Genomic DNA, 19028 nt, shown 5'->3' with positions numbered 1-19028 from the left:
AGGTTTCAGACATGGTTTATTCTTATTCAGAGAAAAGCAATGGGAAAAGCAAACCAATTATTTCAGGTTTGTTTCACAGGAGGGCAAAACTGAAGTAACTTCACAGATGTCATTGGTAGGATAAGGCTTCCCCAGGACAAGGCTGAACATGGTCATGTTCACTGAGTTACACTGAATTACTCCACATCATCCTTGGGGAGAGCACACTTTAGTGAACTGAGCTAATAGTGCAATACTGTGTGTAAAAATAGAATATTCAAAGATCATCTTCTTAGTATGGCACTGATCAGGTGAAAGCCTGAAGCATGAAATCAGTTTCTGTCTAGGTTACATAGGTGCAAATGACTAATTTAAACAGCACCTTCTGAAAACCAGCACTCGATGTGGAATACTCTGATCTCCATGAGCATGGAGGTCTGCACTCTTCCAGCTCTGAGGGTGGTCATCTTCACTACACTTTGTGAAACTGGCAGTCGTTCACCATTAAATGCCGTCCTGGTCAGGACAGCAAGGATGAGATGTTATCTACACTCAGTTGTAAATGATACCAAGCATTTCAGAAAATAAACAGATTAATAGAGTTCAACCATAAAATGAAGAAGTCTGCAGACATTCAACCAGTGAAGAATAGATTCTGGTGAGTGCATTTGTTCAAAGATTTTATTGGCACTTAATAAATAGGAAATAAAAGCAGATACTGAGCTGTTATCTGCAGCACTGTTGATGATGTCAGCTGTCTGGCCTTGGATGCTTGGATTATTTGCGTTTGGCTGCACGTCTTCCATCTATTATCTTTGTAGCAGTCTCCACCCATTTCTGATTAGCTCTTACACAGATCTTGATGCCTCCTGCAGTGATAAACCTATAGGAAAAAGGAAAAGCAAACCAGCTGGGCATTAAATTCCAGTCTCTATACCCAGGTCTTCTATTCTTGGTTTTGATGCAGAACATGACAAAAAATGTGGCAAAACAATATCAAATTCTGGAGTTTGTAGGTGTTAGTTGAATAACACAGTTAGAAACATTATTTCCCTATTTATGATGTAGGTGACATACATGGTCATGTACATTTAAACTGATATTAAAAAAATCAAGCATACCTGCTATCCTGGGGCTTTATGTTCAATCATGATGAACGTTTGTCTCCCAGGAGCAGATCCCAGATAAAAATGCATGCTTGTAAGCTCAAAGGACCAAACAGAGCTCCTGGCAAGACTCAGAGTTACCCCATGTTCTTTCACATGATCTGTCCCCTTGACTCAGCAGGGGGCCTTGAACTGCTGTGCCCTTGTTGAGATTTTTCCCCACTCACTGGGCACAAAGATGTGAGCTGGTCAGTGAGCTTCCTGTCATTATTCATGAGCAGCACACATCTCCCAGCTTTCTGAGGCCTGCTCCTCTCCCCTCACTCCCTCAGCTGCCAGGTGACTTCTCTATGGAAGAAGTGGAAGGGTGATGTGGACTAGCCAGATTTAGTGAATTGGGCCGTGAATTGTGTTCTTCTGATGGCCCTTCCCTATTTGATGGTTTAGTGCTTACATAAGGAAGTCTGAAGGGTTCATGGGATACTTACATGATGGCTTCTGTTGGTACTTGTTTCTTTTCATAGCTCACAAGATTTCGGATGTTCAACCGCTTTGGAGATAAAACTGCGCAACTGAATTTTTGCATGGACTGACTACTAGCACTTCCTAGAAGGAAAAAATAGATAAATGGAAAGGGAATAAAAATGTTAATGATATTTAGTCATAATTGCTTAATAAACTAGGATTTCCAGAAGATTCCTAGCAGTGGTTAGACCATGAGATTCTGGTGATCTACAGCCACAATACCAGTTATACCAGAGAGTTTAAGCCCTTTGTGAGCCATTCTCCCACCTCCACGGTGCTGTCTATCCCTAATGAGTCACTGCTTCCATAGCAGTAGAAGTGTTTGACATCATTCATAATTAGGTCTGCATCATTTGCAAGTAAGTACCCATGTGGAGGTAGCATTTAGAACTTGCACTGTATTGGCTGGATTTCCACATATCTGTTGAATGTGGATCAGTAATTCCTCCTGTTTTCCAAGTGAAGAAAAGGAAAGCAAGCATACTTCTCTCAGATTCAAAAGCAATATTAACAAAAATTGTTAATAGAAAGAGAACTATATCTGCCAGAAGAGTAAGTGCTTATATCCTCCGGCTCTAACTCTGATTTCATAGGCAGTGGGGTGCTTCTTATTCCTTGCATTCCTCCAAGAGAGGCAAAGAGAGAAATATACTGTTCATTAATAAAGATTATAATGGTATCGATGAAAACTTTTCTAGGCAGTGGTTCTTATGTGATGATAACTAAAAATGGGAATTCATTCAAATGCAATGGAGGATACATTAGTGTCAGTCTCCACTTGCCAGTTTCTGGATTTCTCCTGTTCACAGGTTTGGGAAAGCATGCAGGGAACAAAAAAAACACTGCTCTACTCTGTGGTTTGTTTATAAAGAACTTGGAGAGCTACTGGCTTGAGAAAAGTCCAAGAGTTGTTCTGGTGCACCTTTTTGAAATGTAAAACCTGCAGCACAGTCTTGCTATCTTGAAATAGTTGAATATTTGAAACTTGAAACAATTAATACAATAAAATTCATATTAAAGTTATCTATCTGGAAAAAGAAAAAAATCATGTCTTATTCAAGAAAGATTTTTCATGAAATGTTATTAATATACTGTGCTCATGTCTCTGTGGCATCAGTGAGACTAAAAGACATTGTGCCTTCAAGATTTTTTGATTTTGAGAGAGAGAACATTGCACACAAACCCTTCAAGTGCTCTCAGGCACAGGATATCTCCCTGCTTTAAAGCAGAAGCCAAAACCAACCCCACCACCTGTCAGGACATCAGATGAAATCCCCAATGAAGCTGCCTTTCTTGTAGTTTTCATCTGGATTTCTTTTATCTTGTAAATCAGCTGTTGGTAGCAGTGAATCCTGCTCAGGAGACCACAGGTGCAGTGTGGAGCAGTTCTTCTCGAGCTGCAAGCTTACCTTTGACTGTGTGCACAGTGAAGATGGCAAGCCAGAAGAGGAGCAGGATTGCTGCGGTGTGGAGCTTCATCGCTGTGGCTTCTGTGTCAAGGCAGAGCAGAAAGTGTCTACTGCCAGCCCCTTTCTCAGGGTTTATAAAATGTCATTCAGTGGTCAGTTCTTGTGTTCATTTTGACGGTGTCATGGAGGGCCTGAGTAGCAGTGGAAAAAGTGAGTGGCGGTAATTTTTCTGGTGAAAGAGAACCACCTCCTTTCTGTCACCAGTCCTTTGTTAGCCCCCCTGAGAAGGCTTTTCCTGCTCAAACCCACTGTGGTTGCACTGCTTCTGTGCTGTGACTTGGGTTTATTTCAAGCTGCAAAAAGTGAGAGCTCTTGTGCAGTAGTGGAAACCTGCAATAAATGTTCCTGTCATTTTACACTTCAGTCTTGAGACCTTTAGCTAGGCTGCACTGCAGAGCCACAGAGTGACATTCAGAACCACCTGGGTGACCAATGAGCCACTGGAAAGGGGAACTGTGAGCTAAAGGATGATGGTAACAGGAAGGAACACCTTGGCTCTTTCCAAGCAGCTGTGGATGGTTTGTCATGTTACCATGTAGCTGTGGAGGGGGATCACTGCTGTTCCCTATGAGGAGTGGACATTGTCAGAACTGTTGTGTTTGCTCTGTGATTTGATGTGTCCAAAGTTGGTATCACAGTGCTGGGTGAAGCAAGATTGAGCACACCTTTGCATACTGGTCCAGATCTGCTATGCCTTCTGCCAGTCAGGCATAACTAAACCACAGTGGTTTCAAAGGGGAATAAGAATTTGTAAAGGGTTATGTCAAGGCTTCTTTGCTTTGGTTTGGATTTTTTTCTGGTGTGGACTTTCTAGTACAAAGAAAGGGGCCCAGGAAAGTAACTAGGCAATCAGAGAGGCACAATTCATAGGAAAGACAAGAAAAAAATTAATTAATTGCACTTTTATGTAAACACAATGCTGATAACAGGTCTGTCAGCTTGTTACAATTGTACCTCTCTCAAAAGTGCCTTTTTTTGCAGACTGTGCTATCCCTATCACCCACATTTAGGTGTCCTTTTTATTGAATGTGGTCTGAATTTCTGTTCAGCACTACTACAAGCCAATGGTTTTGGGCCTGCCAATATTTGTCAGGTCGGTTGCAGACCTCTAGACCACACATGAAGCAGTACCTGAGCTGGCATCATCTTCCAGAGCCTCAGAGCAAAAATCTGTTGTGCACTCTGCATCTCTACAGAAAAACTCATCTGGACTTGGTGTGAATAGGTAAACACCAGGCTACCTGATGCCTGTGCTTGTAACAGTGGTGTGGAACAACTGCCAGTGCAAGGTCTGGAGAAATCATGAGTGTCATTATCTTGGCTGAAATAGAGGTAGTTTTCTTAGTAGGTGATATCATTTTGTGTTTTGGATTTAGCGTGAGAATAATGTTAATAACACATAGATATTTCAGTTGTTGCTAAGTAATCATTGCCTGGAATCAGGGACTTGCTGGCTGTGGTTACACAACATCAGCAACTATGAGATTTCCCCTGCTCCTACCTCCAGGCCTCCCCTAAGTTAAGTTTTCCAAATTCTTGGAAATTCCTTTGCATGGGTAATGTAGCATGTGAAAGTCCATTTCCCAAGATTTCTCAGGTAAATTAAGATTGAAACTTGAACTGCACTCACATATGTGAGTCCTAGGCTGTAAGGGATGGTAAGCTCAGGAAGATCCTGTAGGTCTTGCAGGTAGAGCACGTGCTAAGCGGTTTAGTTTTGGTAAACACACACACTCTTTGTTCATTTTGGTTTTGTTCTTTCATCTTGCAAACCAGGGAAACCCAGGGAACACCAATGGCAAGTAGAAAAAGCTGTAACTGAATGTCTGCTAAACCTACTTGCACCACTAAGGAAGGTGCAATGAAATGAAGTCAAAGTTTCAACCCCAGCCCTTAAAGGACATGCCACACAGGGGAGTAACTAAACTGACCTCAAGAGCATGACTGAGAAATCTAAGTTTGTCCCCAAGCAGTGTACCAGCCTCATGTTTTGCTGGACGCTGGCTGAAATCGCTCCTTGAAATAAGATATTCCAACTTTTTGTACTTGTCAGCTATGACATGCAGGATGGCAACGGTGTCATTGATGGTAAAGAACACTTTTCATGCATTAAGAGATGCTCTTGCAGTTTTGTTCACTTGTACAGTGTGTACATATGTCATCTACAGTTTTCAGATGAAGGTCACCAGATGTGTGGAGCATGAGCCAACTCTGAAAGCTCAGAGAAAAGTCCTTCACACAGAACCTTCTGCAGATGTTAGATTCTTCTGAGGTGTTTCTGGGAAGCCTATTGCTGCTTCAGTTTTCCACCATTCTTTGGGAGTCTTGGAAAAATTGCCCTGTGGCAAGTTTTTCCTCTTCTTTGTGATCCTCATTTTCTGTGGCCTCCTGAGCTGTTGTTCTGTGTATCTGGGTTATGTCCAGTAAAGTCTGTGTTTTGAAGAGTTCTGTTGGCTGCAGTCCCACAGCCTTTTTTTGTGGCTCTTTGGTGATCTTTGATGTTGTATGAGGCACATTTTTCACGTACTCCAGCATGGACACACCAGTGGGTGTCCATTTCCTCTGTACTGGGTGCTCAAGCTGATCAGTGTAGCTGCACATAGAGGAGATGTAGAGCCTCCAAAAACTGTGGGCTGGGGAGAGCTTGAGTCTCTCCCATGATGTAGGTGGGCTTTGGAGACCCACACTGAGGGAGGCTGCCGTCCCTTGGACTATGCAGGGGATGTGGAGCCCTTTGCACCACACAGTGAGTGACAGAGTCCTCAGTACACACAGAACAGAGTCTGAAGTCCCTTCTTTTTGTCACATTAAAAGGATTTTTATGTCCCTCTTTTAGTGTTTGAAGGGATAGAAAATAAACCCAGCATAGATAAGGGGACACCCTTGGCCGAGGCTGTGCAAAATCAGGTTAAATTGTTTGCTACAGTAGAATTTTGCAGTAATATTGTGTCAGCAGGTTTGGCCAGCTATAACTCTGTCTGCTTGCTCAGCAGGGCAATGGTTATCACAAATGTTTAATGACACACTTGCTGTTGGTGCATTCATAGATCAGGCAGCCCTTGACATCAGGAAATATTTTAAGAAGCATCTGCCAATCTGGCAGGATCAGGGACAGATGTGGGACTGTTGATCTCAGCACAGCCCATATGTATCAAACCAAAAGGAGGAGTGCCACCCACCATGAGACAGGACCTTGTTCTCTAGAGAGCCAAGAAGAACGTCCGTAAGCAGATAGACAAATATTTAATCCAAGTGATTTTGGAGCATTCCATTAGATGAAGAAAATTAATCTTTGTATGCCTTCATTTGGAAAAGACTTGGACACACCTTGCCAAAGTTTTGCCATATCCCTGACCAGTTTCCCATGAATATTGGGACATGATTTTTAAAGGGTATGAAATCACTGTGCAAATTGGTTTTTTGTTGATTATTAGCTGGTGACAAGAATGCTTTCATATTAAACACTATGCATTTGTGTGTTGCTCAAGCGTAAAGGGGACACAATGCATCTCCATCCAAGCTTCAGCTGGGTCAGAAGAAAATTAAATATTTAGGCTTTATTTTGTGAAAATGGCAACAGATAATGGTTCTGGAAAGGACAGAGGCCATAATTACCCTCCCATATGCAGTCACAAAAAAAAAAGGCAGGAATGAGGTTTTCTCTAGAGTCATGGGATTTTGTTGGTCATGGATTCCTGTGTTAAAGGAATCAACTAAATCTCTGACTGAAGCAATGAATAAATAAATTGAGTCTATTTCATGGTGCTTGGAGAAAGAACAAACTATAAAGCTAGAAAAGGAGCTTGGTATAGAGAGTGGATTTGGTAAATCATGATCCTGCCACCTTGAGCAAGGGCTCTTTGGGCTCCTAAAAAAGACTTGTGTTCCCAGCATACAAATGCTTTGGAGCAGTGCAATATCTGCTTCCCTTTAGACCAGGAACACCAAAGCCTTCCCAATCTGAATCTGTGGGGCTTCAAAGTGCACTGCTCCTAGAGGATGACAGAACACATGGTCTGTCCTGGGGCCAGGCCACACGGCTCATGCATGGCCTGCAGATCCAGATAGATGGGGACTTGAGGTGTCACTGTTTTCCCTGCTGGCCCTGTGTCAGGGCAGCAGAACCTCTGAGAAACCAGATTAAAATCACAGCTGTAAGCATATCTCCTCTCCTTGACAGAGCATATCCCTCTGACATCCTAATGTTTGTCTGGTGTCCTGTTGAAGTCTTGGGACACTCTCAGCTTGTAGGTGTTTTGTGGGAGCCTGTTGGAGTCTCCTGAGGGTCTCTTTGGCCAGGAGGAATGAACTGGGCCCAGAATCAAGCAAAGCTCTTGGGAACTGTGACACTTCTATATTTAATTTTTGTCTGAGGGGATCACAGTTGTCTTTGTTAGGAGAGATGTGTCCAGCTGTAATTACAGTTTTGGGATGGTGCAGCTTTGAGTCATTGTGCAAATCTGTTAGACCAACTTGAGGCCAGCTCTGCCAGCAGTGCCCAGCTCAGCAGCAGGCCCTTAGCATTTGTCTCTCCATGCTGCATTATTGAGGAGTGTTGCTAGAGAACAGCCTCAGAGCTCCCAAATTCCCCAAATTCTCTGTGCATTTGTGTGGAAGGAGGAGGCCTGTCCATTTACTTGGTAAGCTTTACAAATGCTTCCCTTGCTTGGAAATGCTTTGGCTGAAAGACACCCAGGTGACACAAGCAACAGTCCTGGGGGTCTCTTGTACCAGAATTCACAGCAGCTCATAGCAAACCCATTTGTTTCTTGCAATCTCCTTTGATTTCCTGTAGTCTGCTAATCAATTGATAATAGAAGGAAATGAAGAAAAACAGGGTCTGACTTGATTGAAAATGAGAGAAAAACAAGTTATCTTAGCATTGATTACATAAATAAACATGGAGGAGAGGTTTATGTGCCTCTGAAAAACATTTGAAATGTGTATTTCAAATAAGACCTGTCTTTGTGCTCAGTAGAAAACATCCTATTTACATTGTTAGCTTGGCATTTCCTCCATGCTCATTTTCTGGTTCAGAAGAGAGAGCAAATTTTTTCCTGATCTGAGCTGGGCAAGTGCATGACACAAGACAAGCACAGACTGAATTTCTGCCTTGCATATGGCATCCCACCTTCTCCACTGTGAAAGGGACAAGGGTTGTGAAGATTGCTGTAGAAATGCTATTGACACCTTTGCTGTTCCAGCCCTTGTCTGCTTCTCCTGTTATTAAGCAGCTGGTGATCCTTGATACTGAAATCAGGCAGAGAACAAACCTTTTAACACAATTGGAAGTATTAGAAAACAGGTTCTTTATTATAGCACTGCACAGTTGGAGGATTTTTCCTCTGATCAAACATATGTCATGAAAGTTTACAACAGGGTATTTATTCTATCATGGTCATACATATTCATTACAATGTACGTCCTAGCTAATACATAAACATCACTTTTCCTAGAATTAATTTAACTGTCTCCATATCTTATTGGAAGTCGATTTATGGTCCTAGAGAATCATCTAAAGGGGTCTTTAGATGTTGTCTTGTTACATAATTTTGTCATAAAACCCACTGTGTTCCCCATCATCAGAAGTTCCAGCCATGTTTAGCATCCTGTGTATCTCCTTTTACATTCTTTTACTTAATTTGCTAGTTTTTATTTTGCAGCTTCAAGGGAACTGAAAATTTCTATTCTCCATGTTGTCTGTTACCACAGAGCCCATTCCCATGTGAAATGTAACTTGGTTTTACTATTGAATATAGTGGTATTGAGATGATCTGGACTGAGAGGCCTAAAACGTGTTGTCTTCTCCCTACAGAGAGGCTCCAGTCTGAACACCTCCGAAACTAGATTTTCCTCTCAGGTTTTACCTCATTTCTAATGGGTACCAGCAGAGGAAGAAAGAAGGGAAATTAACTGAGATCCTTGTTACCTGAAGTGTGGCTAGAATAAACTCCCAGAGGTGTTTATGAAGCACAGGAGGAGCAGAGTGTTTGGCATTTCAGTTTACCCAGAGCATGATTGTGTAGGGAGCAAAGTTCTTGGGCCCTAAGCTTGGTCTAGGTCTTTCAGTGAGGTCCAAAAGTTTTGGCCTGGATAGGTGCCTGTGAGCTGGCCAGGACCTTAGGGTTCTCCTTTAGCACCTCACACCATGAAGAGGAGACAGAAGGAGGTATGCTGGGCTGGTGCATGGGGTCTGCAGTTGTGGGGCCCAGGGTAACACATGGTGAGCAATCACATGTGAACTGTTTGTCTGTCTGGTACACTCTGCTCTTTGTATAGTTGTTGTAACCATTTGTTTTCTTATCTCAAACTGTGATCTTTAGCTTTTATGTCTCCAATTCTCAATCCGGCAGGGGGACAGAGGAGGGGAGTGAGTGAGCAGTTCTTTCATGGATGTGTCATTGGGAACATTAAATTGGGGAATACCATTCCTAGATGATGTCTGGTTTTTGTCTGCTTTCTTTATAGCAGCCTGCATCCATACCTGATCAGGCCTCAAGCAGATCCTGATGTCTTTTCTGATAATAAACCTATACAAAGAAAGGAAACCAGGTGGCAATCAAATTCCAGTCTCTAAAGCTAGGTCTGCTCCTCTTGGTTTTCAAGCAGAACATGAGGAAAAATGTGGTAAAACAATATCCAGTGCTGGAATTTGTAGGTGTGTGTCTGCTCTGCAGAGCAAGGAACTGTAAAAAGACTGGCTTATAATGTGATCTTATTTCTATTGGTCAGTTTGGAAGTGCTGTAGTTCCATGAGCATCACTAAGAGGTTCTGTAGGATGAAAAGCCCATAGGTTAGCAGCAGTGCAGACTCCATCCATGTGGTGATATGAAAGGAACTTTACTCCAGAAGCCACTCTGCCTGTACCTCTCCTCTACCCCTCAAGGTCCTCAAACCCCATCTTTTCTCTCTCTGAGCAGAGAGCTCTTCCATTTCTGCTTCTGATAATGTGGGGGTCACCTGAGCATGATATGAACTCTGTTTTTGATGTGTGTGAACTTTTGAAGAGGTATTGTCTGAAATGTGAGCTTTACAGATGAAATATGATGTAGAAAGTTTGGAATCAGATTGTTCAAAAGCAATCTGAGTCATGAATTAGCAATAGTGTCAGGACTAGGTAACCTGCTCAGAAGTTCTCAGATTTGTGCTGTCAGCAGTGCTGCTTTCAGCAGTATCCATCTGCATAATAATCCTGCAAACAAACTTGCCATTTGATTCAGGTTTATAGTAAATTTATTGAAGTTCGAAGCCTTCTGTTAGCAGCATGTATCAGTTTTAAGACGATAAGACATTTCTATGTACATAGTTGTCTAGGGCAGGGAGCTCCTATGAGTTTGTGAAATGCAGGTTTCAGACATGATTTATTTTTATTCAGAGAAAAGCAATGGGTAAAGCAAACCAGTTGTTTCAGGTTTGTCTTGCATGAGGATGAATGACTAAATTATACAGCACCTTCTTAAAGCCAGGACTCAATGCAGAATGCTCTGATGTCCATCAGGATGGAGGCCTACACTCTTCCAGTTTCTGTGGGAGTTGAGTTTGTGTTTGTCCAGAGAGTTTACTGCCATTTATTAAAAGCAAGCAAATAAAAGCAAATAATAAGCTTTCCCTTGTTACTTGCAGCACTGAGGATGATTTCAGGTAGTTGTTTGTAGATGCTTTCCTAGGACAGGATTTTTAGCGTTTGGCAGCACGTCTTTCATCTATTTTCTTCATAGCAGTCTGCACCCATTTCTGTTTAGCACTTACACAGATCTTGATGCCTCCTGCAGTGATAAACCTATAGGAAAAAGGAAAAGCAAACCAGCTGGGCATTGAACTCCCAGTCTCTATACCCAGGTCTTCTGTTCTTGGTTTATATTCACAACATAAGCAAAAATGTGGTAAAACAATATCAAATGCTGGAGTTTGTAAATGTTAGTTAGAATAACACCAGTTAGCAGTATTAGTTCCCTGTTCGTGACATAGGTACATGTGTAGCATACGTGGTCATGTACATATATAGTGATTTTAGATAACTGAGCATACCTGCTATCCTGGGGCTTTATGTTCAATCATGATGAACGTTTGTCTCCCAGGAGCAGATCTCAGATGTGATAAAAATGCATGCTTGTTGAGCTCAAAGGACCAAACAGAGCTCCTGGCAAGACTCAGAGTTACCCCATGTTCTTTCACATGATCTGTCCCCTTGACTCAGCAGGGGGCCTTGAACTGCTGTGCCCTTGTTGAGATTTTTCCCCACTCACTGGGCACAAAGATGTGAGCTGGTCAGTGAGCTTCCCGTCATTATTCATGAGCAGCACACATCTCCCAGCTTTCTGAGGCCTGCTCCTCTCCCCTCACTCCCTCAGCTGCCAGGTGACTTCTCTATGGAAGAAGTGGAAGGGTGATGTGGACTAGCCAGATTTAGTGAATTGGGCCATGAATTGTGTTCTGATGGCCCTTCCCTATTTGATGGTTTAGTGCTTGCATAAAGGAAGTCTGAAGGGTTCATGGGATACTTACATGACAGCTTCTGTTGGTACTTGTTTCTTTTCATAGCTCACAAGATTTCGGACATTCCGTTGTTTATTTGACAGAGTTACACAACTAAATTTTTGCATGGACTGACTACTAGCACTCCCTAGAAAGGAAAAATAGATAAATGACAAAGGTACTTAATATTTAACAATAATTACTTAATAAATTATGAATTCCAGGAGATTTCCCATTGTGGTTAGACCATGAGATTCTGGTGATCTACAGCCACAATATCAGTTATACCAGAGAGCTTAAGCTATTTTTTGTGATGCGTCCTACCATCTCTAAAATGTTACTGCTATTTCATTTAAGATACAAATCTTCATCCATTGTCCTGGACAATTATACAGTAATTTTTTACCCAGGGAGTCACTGCTTCCATAACAAAAATGCTGTTTGGCATCATTGGTAATTAGGACTGCATCACCTGGAAATAAGTGCCCTTATGGAATTAGTGCTTAGAACTGGAACTTTACTGGGTGGATTTCCACCATTATCTGAATGTGGATCTGTAATTCCTCCTATTTTCCAAGTGAAGAAAAGGAAAGCAAGGTTTCTTCTTTCACTGTGGACATCCAGAAGTAGCATTAACAAAAATTGTTAACAGAAAGAGAGGTATATCTGTAAGCACTGAGTAAGCACTTATATTCTCCAGCTATAACTCTGATTTCATGGGCAGTCTGGTGCTACTTAATCCTTGCATTCCTCCAAGATTTTGGTACAATTCAAAGAAATGTAGTGGTGAATGAAAAAGAGGATCACAATATTGGTATTAAATTTTCTGGTCAGTTGTTATCTTACATGAGGATAACTAGAAATGGGAGCTCATTTAGGTGAGATGAAGCATAGGCATTACAGTTAGTGTCCACTTGCCACTTTCTGGTTTTCTCCCGTTCATGAAAGCCAAGTTTGGGAAAGCATGCAGGGGACAAAAAGAACAATGCTCTACTCTGAGGGTTTTCTATAAAGAATTTATAGATCCACTGGCTTGAGAATAGTCTAAGAGCTGTCCTGGTGCACCTTTGCTAAATGTAAAAAACTTGCTGCACAGTCTCACTCTCTGTGAGCTGTTCTTTGTTTGAAATAATTGGAATAGCTGAGACAAACGCACATCAGTCTTTGGAGAAGGTCTGGGATAGCCAGTGCACAGGTACTGGCAGATCTGCTAATTCCTGAGATTTTGTTTGCCGAAAGGAATATCTCTCCTGATCTTGCTTAATCATGAGTAACACAGGGTAGTTATTTTAATGATTCATGACACATTTCTTACTGCCTCACACTGGTTTTTAAAACGTGGCATTTAAAGAGCTCAAAGACAGTCAAGCAATTGTTACTAGTCCTGGAAACATTTCCTCTGCTGCTACATAATCTTCAGGGAGTGGATGTAGGGAATAGCAGCAAAGCTTCTCTATGGCTGGGAACAAACCCCAACTGCTCTGCACATATAACTACCCTTTTACTCAGGTGTATATGTTTTTTTTTATCATTCTTTCTAGTCCTTTTTTCTCTCTCTTGTAGACCATCTCAGTGTGCTTTTTCAGACTTGCTGATACTTATGGCAAATTACACAGCCTGGACAATGACATTGGGAACTGGCAGTCTGATATGAAGCCACTGTTGCCAGGATGAAGAGCAGTGTCACCAATGAAAATGGGAGAATGTAGTGGGATGTAGCTGGAGAGGTAGTGGGTCAGCATAAAGGCTGTGTCGCTTCATAGTCCTGTGAATGCTTAGCAGGTCTCAGTTGGGTTTTGGTGTGGTTTGGGGAGGATACCTTTTCTGTGTTTCTGGGTGCATATTTGTGGGTTTGCATATGGCTTGAATGCCACTGTTTGGCATGATTTTTATGTGCTTGAGTGAATCTGAGAAAAGAATGTGTGTGGTAATGGGTGTTTTCACTTGGTACTGGTAGCCAAAATTTACTGACCTAACCAGCGTTGCAGACAAACTTATTTTTAAAGCGTGCCTAATAAACATGGCTCATCTCAGTGTTTATAATTTGAAAGAAGATATTCAATTGTATGATTCAGTGAAATGAGAAAAGGTACAGTATAAATCTATTATTCCCCCTTTTACTTCTCATTGGTAGTTTCCCTGTCTGTACCAAAAGATTTAGAAACATGACAATATGGGATATGTGATGTAGAACTAGAGGAACTTGTTAAAATAGCGGTATTAGAGGGATTAAGTCTGTATAGCTAGGGAAAGACAAATAACAATTACTGCAATAAAATTAATATAAAAGTAATCTGTCTGGAAAAAGGAAAATTGTACATCTTATTCAAGGAAGATTTTTTCATGAAATGTTATTAACATACTGTGCTCATGTCTCTGTGGCATCAGTGAGACTAAAAGACATTGTGCCTTCAAGATTTTTTGATTTTGAGAGAGAGAACATTGCACACAAACCCTTCAAGTGCTCTCAGGCACAGGATATCTCCCTGCTTTAAAGCAGAAGCCAAAACCAACCCCACCACCTGTCAGGACATCAGATGAAATCCCCAATGAAGCTGCCTTTCTTGTAGTTTTCATCTGGATTTCTTTTATCTTGTAAATCAGCTGTTGGTAGCAGTGAATCCTGCTCAGGAGACCACAGGTGCAGTGTGGAGCAGTTCTTCTCGAGCTGCAAGCTTACCTTTGACTGTGTGCACAGTGAAGATGGCAAGCCAGAAGAGGAGCAGGATTGCTGCGGTGTGGAGCTTCATCGCTGTGGCTTCTGTGTCAAGGCAGAGCAGAAAGTGTCTACTGCCAGCCCCTTTCTCAGGGTTTATAAAATGTCATTCAGTGGTCAGTTCTTGTGTTCATTTTGACGGTGTCATGGAGGGCCTGAGTAGCAGTGGAAAAAGTGAGTGGCGGTAATTTTTCTGGTGAAAGAGAACCACCTCCTTTCTGTCACCAGTCCTTTGTTAGCCCCCCTGAGAAGGCTTTTCCTGCTCAAACCCACTGTGGTTGCACTGCTTCTGTGCTGTGACTTGGGTTTATTTCAAGCTGCAAAAAGTGAGAGCTCTTGTGCAGTAGTGGAAACCTGCAATAAATGTTCCTGTCATTTTACACTTCAGTCTTGAGACCTTTAGCTAGGCTGCACTGCAGAGCCACAGAGTGACATTCAGAACCACCTGGGTGACCAATGAGCCACTGGAAAGGGGAACTGTGAGCTAAAGGATGATGGTAACAGGAAGGAACACCTTGGCTCTTTCCAAGCAGCTGTGGATGGTTTGTCATGTTACCATGTAGCTGTGGAGGGGGATCACTGCTGTTCCCTATGAGGAGTGGACATTGTCAGAACTGTTGTGTTTGCTCTGTGATTTGATGTGTCCAAAGTTGGTATCACAGTGCTGGGTGAAGCAAGATTGAGCACACCTTTGCATACTGGTCCAGATCTGCTATGCCTTCTGCCAGTCAGGCATAACTAAAACACAGTGGTTTCAAAGGGGAATAAGAATTTGTAAAGGATTTCTTTGCTTTGCGTTTTTGTTTGTAGGTGTTTATTTTTGTTGTTTTTTTGCTTGTTAGTGGTTGGTTGGTTGGCTTTTGGATTTTTTTGCTTGCTTGTTTGTTTGTTTTTGGGGTTCTTCTTTGGTTGTTGTTTTTTTTGGGGGGGGGGGAGGGGTGGGCTTTCTAGTACAAAGAATGGGGCCCAAGAAAGTAACTAGGCAGTCAGCAATGCATAATTTGTAGAAAAGCCAAAAAGTTAATTGCAGTTTCATGTAAACATGTTGCTGACAACAGGTCTGTCAGCTTTCTACAACTGCATCTCTATTACAAGTGCCTGTTTCTGCACACTGTGCCAATCCTAACTCCCAGGTTTAGCTGTCCTGCCTGTCAAATTTGGTCTAAGTTACTGGACATCATTGCTACAAACCAGTGGTTTTGGGCCTGCAAATACTTGTCAGGCCAGTTGTAGACCTCCAGGCCACAAACAAAGCAGCACCTCAGCTGGCATCATCTTCCAGAGCCTCACAGCAGAAATTTTCTCATGTTCCCTCTGCAGCTCTATAGAAAAGCCCAGCTAGTCCTGGTGTGAACAGGTAAAGACCAGGCTGCCACATGCCTGGGCTTGTGAACAGCTCTCAGTGCAAGGACTGGAGAAATCATGAGAGTGTCCTGGTTTTGGCTGAGATTGAGTAATTTTCTTCGTAGTAGGTGGTACTCTTCTGTGATTTGGATTTAGTATGATAATAATGTTGATAACACATGGGTGTTTCAGTTGTAATGATTATCCTGAACCACGGACAATGGCTAAATGTAATAATTTTCTTAATTTTTAACAAGTTCAAGAATTTCTAACTGTAATAATTGTGGTATGTACCCTGTTTCATGAGAGCAGCCCTGCTGAAGGAAAAGAAATATGCAGTGAGCAGAGTTTTGCCTAGTATCAAGAGTTTATGCATCAGGGTAAAGGGTTTGTAGTATTGGATTTTCTCATCCTGTAGTCAGTTTTTAAAAAGAGAGGCCAAGATCTTCATGGATAACTAAATTCCTATGCACTCCTAGAAATTAGTATCTTTAGTGGATGTTCAGCAGTACCTTGAAGTTAAATTTGTGACATCAGGTCAATCACTTTTGAAGACTAAATGAAGGCATTCAGTGACTTTTGGAGGGGACTTAAGAATCTCAGCTTATGCACTTCTGTATCTCAGATAACTGGTTTTAGGAGGGACATTGTCACCCTCAGGGGATAAGTATCTGTCTCTGTTAGCTATAGAAGCAATTTGTATGTGTGTCTTATGCAGGACACATTAAGTGAAGTTAGGTGGACTATATGGGACCCCAGTGTATTTTGATTTTACATTGCTTCTTAACACTTGGAGCGCTGATTGAAGACTTACCAGCAAGTGACATCCAGCTGTGATGTTTCCATAATTTTCTTCCTTTGCTTTTCATCACTTTTGCTCTGTAGTTTTCATTCTGACTTCATAAATACCTGAAATAGTAGTTTGTGTTTAGTATTTTAATTCATATTGTAATGGGGTAGAAGCAAACACATTCTTGGTGCTCACGTCTCAGCTGAGAGATGATTTCTAATCTAAATTGATGGCTTCAATCAAATTTTTAATAACTACTCTGTTTTGTGCTGGTTTTGGCAGAACTCCTTCTTTAGAAACGTAACCCTATTAACAATACTTTCTCTTAATCATAATAGAGTTTTTGCTTGTAGACCATCTGTTTCCACTACTACACTGCCAGCTTTTTCCTGCCAGCTTTTCCCTGGTCCTGCCATCTTTCCTTGATGTATTATGTGCTCTTAAATAATAGTCAAAAATCAAATCAATCAAAATCTTTCTTTAGTCATTCAACTGGAAGTATTCAGATACATAAAATTACACTGGGAATGATTTGGTTTGAAAGGGCCCAGAGATCTTTGCTCCTTTTTTCATTCAGTGTTATCTTGTTTTGCATTAGTTCAATGGGCTTGTATTGGTTTAGCTATACACACACACACACACACACACCCCCAAGATCTACAAAAGGAGTACTCATATCCTCATCTTTATAGTCCTAGTCTTGCAAACTTTGGTTCTTTGAGAAATCCATTGTGGGAAGCCAACTAAACCCCGTGCAATACTATTGCTGCAGAAAAACAGAGGTGACTATAGTTTGGTTCTGTGAATGTACCTAAATCTTGTCCATGCTGAAACAAGAATCAAATACCTTTGTGACTTTGTGGAATATTCTCAGTCCTTGTGGGGATGCCTTCTAGCACCCTTCCAGTACCTGAAGGGTGCTTATAGAGAGCTGGAGAGGGACTTTTTATGAGCTCATGTAGTCATAGGACAAGGGGCAATAGCTTCAAGCTGAAGGAGTGTAGCCTTAGATTAGATATTAGAAAGAAATTCTTTACTCAGAGGGTGGTGAGGCACTGGAGCAGGTTGCCCAGACAAGCTGTGGATGTTCCATGCCTGGAAGTGTTCAAGGCTAGGTTGGATGGGGTGTTGAGCAATCTTGTCTGGTGAAAAGTGTCCTTGTCCAGAGTAGGGGAGGTTGGACTAGATATAGTGCCTTCCAATACAGGCCATTCTATAATTCTATGATATGATTATCCTTTTTCTCCCTTGTTTTGTTGGATTGCTTTTGTTGTTATTTCTTTTTCCACTTCCTCACCTGTCACATAAAACAGAGAATGCAGATTTTGTTTGGTGCTTCTTTTTCTGTGTGCCATATCTGTAGGATCAAGGATGGGAACCAAGTCTTATTCTATTAGTTCTTCAGGAGAAGAATAAAGATGGTTTTGTGAAAAATTAATGACTTTAACTGAACCATGGATAGTCAGTGCCTAAAGCACTGGGAATGTATCTGAACCAATATGTTGCTTCTAGGTAAACCTGAGCTTTTCTCAGAAAACTGAGGAAGTTCAGATACTTAGGTTTCTCAGTGGGTAACAGTTTTCTCAGTGGTACAGAGAGTCCCTTGGCCAGTCCGTAGATGTTTGGATTCCTTTGTTCCATGACAGTCATCACAAGGAATATGTTGAGGAGCTAAGATTGTTAGTGGAAAGGGGGAGATGCAGGTACAAGAACACACACCAGTGATATTTGTATGCTTCAAACATAACAGCATGTGCTGTTATTTACAAGTATACAGACTTTTTCTTATTACTGCCACTAAATACTTCTGCCATGATATCTGCTGAAGGGCAAGCTGTGTCACACAAAAAAGCACCAGCTTCCTGGGAACAGAGGAATAAATAGAACCAGTAAACCTGGATTCAACTTTTTGTCTTTTACCTGCTAACTTCCCTTCCCTCCACCCAATAATTGTTCCAATTCCTCAGCATTTGTTTTCATGTGCCAAAGGAAACTGTGCATCCACACATTTGCAGCTGTCCAGCTCACATGTGCTATCAGATCTGTTGCATTGAATATCCCTTTTCTTCTGGATTTTTCCCACAGTGGAGGCACCATCTTTAGTCTTTTTGCTGTTCAGATGCTAGGTTTTGGAAAACTCATAGGTATTTTTGCCTTTTGTTTACCATAAACTGAAATTGGATTAAAATTAAAGATAGTGGATTTTTAAAAAAGATAAAAAACAAGGAACACATAAGTAATGTGTAATTTCTTCTTTTGAAAATGTCACCTTCTTGAACTTTCCAAAAGGGAATCTTGGAATTTTTCTTCTGTTTTTTATTTGGTTGCTTACTTTTTTCCCCCCTTAAAGAGTTAATTTCATTTGTTTAAAACAATAATTATCCTTGTAAGCATTTTTAATAACTAAACCTTCATGAGGTCCTACCACAGAACTTAAACAGATATGAGGAATTTTAACTTGTAATTTTGTTTTTAACCCCTACAGCTTCCAGGAAAAGAAAAAAAAAAAAAAAACAGACAAAGAGCAAACAAAAAACCACCCCAAAACCAGCCAGCTAAACAAACAAACAAAAAAACCCAACAAAAAACCCCCACCAAAACAATAAAAAAAACCCAAACAAAA

The 19028-nt window shown here is 41.3% G+C and overlaps 2 protein-coding genes across 2 annotated transcripts; both read right to left on the bottom strand.

Moving 5' to 3' along the window:
• Positions 1 to 716: 716 nt before the first annotated feature.
• On the bottom strand, positions 717 to 3104 carry LOC102114486 (lymphotactin-like). Its single transcript, XM_005523935.3, has 3 exons — positions 3020 to 3104; positions 1574 to 1691; positions 717 to 862 (listed from the first exon to the last, which is right to left on the bottom strand). Exons 1-3 carry the CDS (start codon positions 3087 to 3089, stop codon positions 757 to 759), a joined length of 294 nt encoding a protein of 97 aa, XP_005523992.1. The 5' UTR covers positions 3090 to 3104; the 3' UTR covers positions 717 to 756.
• Positions 3105 to 10354: 7250 nt separating this feature from the next.
• LOC102114292 (monocyte chemotactic protein 1B-like) lies at positions 10355 to 14334 on the bottom strand. Its single transcript, XM_005523934.3, has 3 exons — positions 14236 to 14334; positions 11586 to 11703; positions 10355 to 10860 (listed from the first exon to the last, which is right to left on the bottom strand). The coding sequence occupies exons 1-3, from the start codon at positions 14303 to 14305 to the stop codon at positions 10758 to 10760; spliced, it is 291 nt and encodes a 96-aa protein (XP_005523991.2). The 5' UTR covers positions 14306 to 14334; the 3' UTR covers positions 10355 to 10757.
• Between the last annotated feature and the right edge of the window lie 4694 nt (positions 14335 to 19028).

The sequence above is a fragment of the Pseudopodoces humilis genome, chromosome 2 (assembly GCF_049639895.1).
Source record: "Pseudopodoces humilis isolate 2021_Gansu_Grassland_sample_001 chromosome 2, ASM4963989v1, whole genome shotgun sequence".
NCBI lineage: Eukaryota > Metazoa > Chordata > Aves > Passeriformes > Paridae > Pseudopodoces > Pseudopodoces humilis.
The sequence above is the reverse complement of the archived record's forward strand: the minus strand, read 5'-3'. Positions and strand labels throughout refer to the sequence as shown.

Bases quoted from the DNA above. Each gene is read 5' to 3' on its own strand.
- LOC102114292 (XM_005523934.3), bottom strand. From the start codon at position 14,305: ATGAAGCTCCACACCGCAGCAATCCTGCTCCTCTTCTGGCTTGCCATC. The intron at 11,704-14,235 runs GTAAGCTTGCAG...TTTCCTTTCTAG, and splicing joins CACTGTGCACACAGTCAAAG to GGAGTGCTAGTAGTCAGTCC. The intron at 10,861-11,585 runs GTAAGTATCCCA...TTTTTCCTATAG, and splicing joins GTACCAACAGAAGCTGTCAT to GTTTATCACTGCAGGAGGCA.
- LOC102114486 (XM_005523935.3), bottom strand. From the start codon at position 3,089: ATGAAGCTCCACACCGCAGCAATCCTGCTCCTCTTCTGGCTTGCCATC. The intron at 1,692-3,019 runs GTAAGCTTGCAG...TTTTCCTTCTAG, and splicing joins CACTGTGCACACAGTCAAAG to GAAGTGCTAGTAGTCAGTCC. The intron at 863-1,573 runs GTAAGTATCCCA...TTTTTCCTATAG, and splicing joins GTACCAACAGAAGCCATCAT to GTTTATCACTGCAGGAGGCA.